At 39.4% G+C, this 6,947-nt stretch overlaps 1 protein-coding gene across 1 annotated transcript; it reads left to right on the top strand.

The window, feature by feature from the left end:
* The first annotated feature begins 1,090 nt into the window (after positions 1-1,090).
* LOC138930003 (uncharacterized protein CXorf66 homolog) lies at positions 1,091-4,135 on the top strand. Its single transcript, XM_070289640.1, has 3 exons — positions 1,091-1,178; positions 1,869-2,025; positions 3,295-4,135. The coding sequence occupies exons 1-3, from the start codon at positions 1,091-1,093 to the stop codon at positions 4,133-4,135; spliced, it is 1,086 nt and encodes a 361-aa protein (XP_070145741.1).
* Positions 4,136-6,947: the final 2,812 nt, after the last annotated feature.

The raw sequence follows: 6,947 nt of genomic DNA, 5'->3' as shown, positions 1-6,947 counted from the left end.
CAAGAATACTAGAGTGGGTTGCCATATCCTCCTCCATGGGATCTTCCCAACCCAGGGATTGAACCCAGATCTCCTGCATTACAGGCAGATTCTTTACCATCTGAGCCACCAGGGAAGCCCAAGAATACTGAAGTGGGTAGCCTATTCCTTCTCCAGGGGATCTTCCCAAACTAGGTCTCCTGCATTGCAGGCAGATTCTTCACCAGCTGAGCTACCAGGGAAGCCCCATTACATAACTTAGTGATTGGTTATTTACATATCTGTCTCTCCCCTTAATTTCCAACTCTTGAAGGCAGGGACTGTGCTTGTTCAAATGTTCATGCTTAACAGAAATCTTCCTATCCCATAGAAATCCAGCATACTTTTGTTGAAGCAATGAGTCATCCTTGCTGCCTCTCTCTCCTTCATGCCCCATGGCCTACGCTTCCTCAAGTCCTATCCACATCAAAATACTCCTTGAATGCATTGATTTCTCTCCATCTTTACCTCTCTGCTTCAAGCCATCATCCTCTATCAGATGGACTTACGTAACAGCCTTCCAATTGCCTAAATTACTTTAACTCCAGCAATCTATTCCCCAAACAACAGCTAGAGGGGTTTTTCTTAAATGGAGATCTCATCATGTCACTCTCTAGTCAAAAAGTCTTTAGTGGTATCCATTAACAGCAGCTCGATAAAAAGCTTGAGGGCTATTCAAAATCTTAATTTTAGTAATAAAAATTCCTACAAGCTTATACCCTAGGATGATTTAACCTCTATAACACACAAGAACTACTATAGGGCTGTAAGGTGCCTCCTTAACATTTAATAAAGTATCTAGAGTGAACCCATTTTCTCTGCCTTCTGTGCTTAATAATGTATCAAACTTTTTTATTCAAATTTGATAGAATATTTGATCTAATGGAGAAATATATGATTAAAAGTCTTTTCATGATATTTGTACACAGGAGTTCATGCCTCCCCATGGTGAGATTATGCTGTCAGGATATGACATAGAATGATTATGATGTCATAGCCCCCTAAAGCAAGCTGAGCCATGTTAAATCCAGCAGTTTCCCTGGCAGAGGAAACCTTCAACAGGGTGCTGGACATGAATCTCTTCATTTATGTTCTCCTTTTATCAATTTGGACAAATAGTTGTTTATATAGAAACGAAAGCAATGGATCTGCTACTGCAGGTATGTGCCTAACCTTAAATGCTAGAAACTATGATCTATTAATTTAAATACATTCAAGTACTTAATTAGACAAGCTAGCTGTGTTTAAGAAATTTGCTGTTTCTTTTACCTTACTATGAGTAAGTCTTAAAGAATTTCTAGGACAACATCTGAGAGTTATACTTCCATGTAAAAATTCCAAACAACATAGAAACATGAAGAGTATAGCCATACTGTCCCCCTTCATTCCCCTTCCCCACCCAATCCACCAACACCTGCCTCCTCCTCCAGCCAGCCAAACTAGAAAATTCCATGTGAATGAATGAATCTAGCATGGTACCTAACACAAAATGGGTTTCAAGAATGTTTTTTTCTTGTCCCATCCATTTTCCCACCATACACATTCACACACACATCAACACCCAAGTATATACACACACTCAAAAACCTAGATAATGGATTGAACCAGCCACAATGTGGGGTAATGTAGGTAATTATACTGATTAGCTAGAGATAGCTCCCAGAGTTGGCTTCTAGACTGTGGCTGGCTGGGGATGTGATAGAGCAAGGAAAATGACAGTGGAACACTTATCATGCTTAAAGAAATCATTGATGATGAGATTTGACTTTGACCTATAGTAACAACCCCATCAAAATGGAAACAGACTTGGCTACCTAACACATGTTCTGATGACATATTTTATTTCACAGTAGCTACACCAGTTGAATCCAGGCAGAGAAGAATCAAAGCAGTACAGCAATGGCTACTCATTTTCATAACTGTTATCCTCATCATCTGCTTTATTTTAAGATGTTATTGTTTCATTCACTACAGCTGTGTGGACATGGATGCCTCTAAAGCAGCAACGTAAGTCTTACACCTTTGAATTAAAAATAAAAGGGGTGGGGGTATGTGTGTGTGTGTTCTTCACTATAACTCTATAACTGTGAGAGTGAGGAAGCCCCCAAAGCAGCAACGTAAGTCTTACACCTATGAATTAAAAATACAAGGGGCAGGGGGGAATGCATGCATGAACATAAACATAGGTTCACTGTTGTTATGGCTGCTGCTACTGCTAAATCGCTTCAGTCGTGTCCGACTCTGTGGGACCCCATAGACAGCAGCCCATCAGGCTGCCCTGTCCCTGGGATTCTCCAGGCAAGAACACTGGAGTGGGTTCCCATTGTTATGGTTACTTAACGTAAACTTTAGATGACAAAAGAGCTACCAACATCTTGTGGGTTGGATATGTTCACTTAAATGAAGCTCTTAAATGATCTCAAGTACATTATCAACTTTAGCCAAAACTATCTCCTACTCAGGGTTCAGTTGAGCCCAAGGTTGCTAATTTCATTATAAATTGAGGCTAGGAAAAGAGGGGATGACTATCTAAATAAGACATAATCAAAATCTTCTCAGGAGAGAGAGAAGGAGTTGGGTTTCTGCATTCCAAAGATAGTAATGCATTTTAGATAATCTACTATGTTAAGATATAATAACATGAAAAATTATTGTGTTCAGTGATCCTAGTCCCTGCCTTTTATATAGGAGGATCAAGCTGGCTCTGACATACTGGGTGCCTAAAAATTTCCCCATCCAAAGACTGGTGACTGAAATATATCACTGTTCTATTCCTTTGGTTTTAGAGTAATCTTGTGAGTATAAACATACATGGATACAAAATTTATTGGTGTAAATATGATAGGAAAACAATTAATTTGGTCTAAAGACTTTTTATGTGACAAGTTGTGACATTTGTGCTTCATTTGCATATCAACTTGTGACTTTTTTAATAAAAAACTTAATTTCTGGAGTAGATTAAATTCTCTCTCTCCCTCTCAATGGTAGATTCAAAACAAGTTTGTGTCATTCTATACATGACTATATGGTTATCTATTGTGGTTGAAACAATAAAATTAAGAAAAAGTATTCAACATGAGTTCAAATCTGTAACCTGAGTCATGGTTTTCAGCACTCTCCAATTCTTACTGTGTTCAATTTTCCTGCTAGAGCCAAAAAAAAAAAAAAAAAAAAAGACCAGAAGTCGAAACTGACACAATAGCCCGTGCTTTCCATTGATAGCAAGAGTACTCTTCTGATTTAAATGGTCATACTCCAAATCTTCTGTATTTTCAGGGTCAAGAAAGAAGACAGAACCAAAGCATCCACATCATATAAAATATCATTCACTGAGTCCAAGTCACCAACTGCTGGTCCAGGCAATCCAGAAAAACAACCATTGCTATCTAGTATAGATAAGTCATCTGGGCCCTCAAGTCCACAAAAAGCCTCTGTACCTTCAAGTACAGAAAAGTTAGTCAGGCCCTCGAGTCAACAAAACCCATCCAAGCCATCAGATCCCAAAAAAGTGTTAGGATCAATGCCTCAGGAAAAGGTGCATAGAACACGCAGTCCAAAAAAGGCACATAGGTGGGCTCATGCCCATAAGCTAGTCGATCAGGTCAGTCCAGCCTATCCAAAGAAAGCCATCAAACCAACTTGGCCATCAAGTCTACAATGTCCGGTCAAGCCAATCAAAATGTCTCCACCTTATCCAAAGAGTCAAAGTGTTCCTAAGCAATCAAGTATAGCAAAACTGACCAAACTCCAGAGATATCTTAAACTAAAAAGACCAACTAGTGAAGGTAGGGCAGAAATATTATCTAGGCCTCAACCAGTGAAGTTTTGTCAATGCTACAAGGAAAAATGCATTGTTTGCAATGCTGTTTCTGAGCCATTCATCACTCCTTCAGAAGAGAATATGAAGTATGTTCCAGTTCCACTTTCTTCATACAAACTGAAGTGCTTTTACAAGTCATCTTACAAGACAGAGCCCAAAGACAATGCACTGTATGGCAACATGAATGATAGCCAATTGTCAACATATAGCAGTGATAGTGAGAGTGACAGGGAGATGATTATTATGCGCAATATAAAATGCAAGGAAGCCACCTATAAAACCTCCCAAAATAATTAAGAGTTCCAAAAAAAAAAAAAAGGGCCACCCATGCAGAAGAAGCAATCTTCTATCAACTATTATATTCTCACCATATTTAAGAACCTGCTAGGGGGAAAATCCACTTGGGATCACTATTGAGATTAGACCTATCCATCTCGAGGCAATTTACTTGAAAAATAGTAAATAAATGTGTGACATAACAACTGATTTTATTGTAGTTATTATTTCATTTTAAAGGTATAAATCTCTTTTGTAGGTATGTTAGATCTGCTTGGGCAAACTCCAGGAGGTGGTGAGGGACAAGGAAACCTGGTGTGCTGCAGTCCATGGGGTCACAAAGAGTCAGACATGACTTGGTGACTGAACAACAACAACAACAACAACAACAACAACTTATATCTGGTCACTTGGATGGGCTTCCCAGGTGGCACAGTAGTGAAGAATCCTTTTGCCAATGCAGGAGACCACGGTTAGATCCCTGGGTCAGGACGATCCTTTGGAGGAGGAAATAGCAACCCACTCCAGTATTCTTGCCTGGAAATCCCATGGACAGAGGAGCCTAAAGGGCTACAATTCATGGGGTTGAAAAGAGTTGGACACAGGCAACCACTTGGATGGGAACCATAATCACACACACACAAATATAGAAATATATTGCAAGATGGGTACCCTGGGCTCCTCTTTTCCTTGGATTAGCCCTCAATTAAAGTCTCAACCCAATTAGCTATTTTTAAAAAATGTTGATATACAGTCCTCACAGTTTAAGACTGTCTTTCTGTGGTGCTCAGTGCGTGGCAGAAATGGCTCTGTGTGCTTGGTTCTAGTACATTGGGGAAATCCCTGATAGTCATTTCCTTTTTAAAAAAATATCTATTTGGCCATACCAGTTCTTACTTGTGGCATGCAAACTCTTAGTTGTGGCATGTGGGATCTAGTTCCCTGACCAGGGATAGGACCTAGCCCCCCTGCTTTGGGAGTGTGGAGTTTTAGCCACTGGACCACTAGGGAAGTCCCGATAGTCATTCATAATACCACTGCCTCTGGTGACTGCTACCAAAGTAAGGGTCCAGGCTCCAGCACTGATGCTAAAGGTTTAGATTCTTTTTGTTATCTTTCAAAATGATAAAAAGAATTGGCCCTGCTCTGCATTCTCAGAATGCCCCAGTTAGAGGTTAGATATCTACCCATTTTCTTCACATGGTACCTTCCCACTTAGAATCATCAGGGCTGGGAGGCCAGGGGAAAACCTTGGAGTTATGTTTTCCAATTTCCCCACTGATGAGAGGTTATCCTTCCCCGCTTCTAAGAGCACGGTTCAAAAAAGTGGACAAAATCCTGGAGTCCCAGCCTATACTCTAGTACAATGAGGTCAGTCCCTTGTCACATCCAGCAGGATCAGTTAAATTCCATAGCTAGCATATATTGGATGTGTATTACTTGCCTTACATTGTACTAGTCTATTTATGTCCGGGATATCTGAGGGCCACCCTCTCCTCAATTTTGCTGATTTAGCAAAAGGATTCACAATACTCAAAAGCAGATTATTCTCATGGCTGAGGTTTAAACTATACAAACCAAGACCAACAGGAAAAAGTTGTCTGTTCAGAGGAATCAGAGAGGTTGGACACATGCTTTTGAGTACTTGCCCCTCTGGGGCCATCTAGGACATGCCCTCTTCTCTAGCAACAAACTAGAGAGTTGCACTAGTGTGCAATATGTCTCAGCCCAAGGAAGCCTCAGCATCTGAGGCTTTTACTGTGAACGGGTCCCATAGGTACATCATGTTCCATGACCAGTCATGGCAAGTGAAACTTAGGATCCTAACAATGACACCAGATGCACATTATTGATGTTGATGTTTGTGCAAAACAATCAAGTGAACAAAACATGATCATCAATCATTAAAATTAGAACATTCCTCCAGAATTGGCCAATAGTCAAATCACAGTTTCCAGTTCCCTTAACATACAATGACCAAATAACCAGACCTGATGTGTTAACACTTTCTTCCTATTTTACATGTTTTATTTAATCTCCAACAGTCCCTTATTATATGAAGTATTATATGAGTTAACTGATGCTCTGTAACATACAATAATATCACATTTAGCAATTGATTAAATCAAGATATGTATTTATGATTGGCTTAGGTTCAAATATTCATTATGCTCTACTGCCTTCTCACTACCAGTTTCTAGGGTATGTGTTTATTCACAGATCACCCAGTCCACGCAAAATCCTTAACTGAGTTTTAATCAATCTGTACCATCCTCCTAACCTACCAGGAGCATATAAAGATGTCTTGTGTTCATTCAGATCTGACTACCCCACAGCCTCTGCCTCTGCTGGTGGGGTCCGTAAGGTCATCATGAAATTCACAGATGGCATGAAGTAGCTGCTGTTGCATAAAAGTTTTAAGAGGTGGAGTATACATTTATAAAGCATCATGGGAGCTACAGACTTGACTGCCTCTTGGTATTACCCTTTTGGAAAAGATAAAGTGTAAAGGATTAGAACTGTTCTAGGCTAGCCAGGTCTTTTTAAAATTCACAAATATAAGCAAAAATTTCATCAAATTTTTATGGTTTAGTATGAAGAACAGTTCAAAGAGAAAAGTAGAAAAAGAAGTATGAATGAATGTCCATATAAACATTGCTTAGATTCAACAATTATTACATGGTCAATTTTGTTTCATTTAAACTTCTATCGATTGCACTACCATTTGTATCTCTAAAAGATACAAATCTGGGTACAGCCCAGATTACTGTACTCAGCAAGGATCTCATTCAAATATGAAGGAGAAATCAAAAGCTTTATAGACAAGAAAAAG

This window comes from Ovis canadensis, chromosome X (genome assembly GCF_042477335.2).
Source record: "Ovis canadensis isolate MfBH-ARS-UI-01 breed Bighorn chromosome X, ARS-UI_OviCan_v2, whole genome shotgun sequence".
NCBI lineage: Eukaryota > Metazoa > Chordata > Mammalia > Artiodactyla > Bovidae > Ovis > Ovis canadensis.
This window is presented reverse-complemented; position numbering and strand designations above follow the sequence as displayed.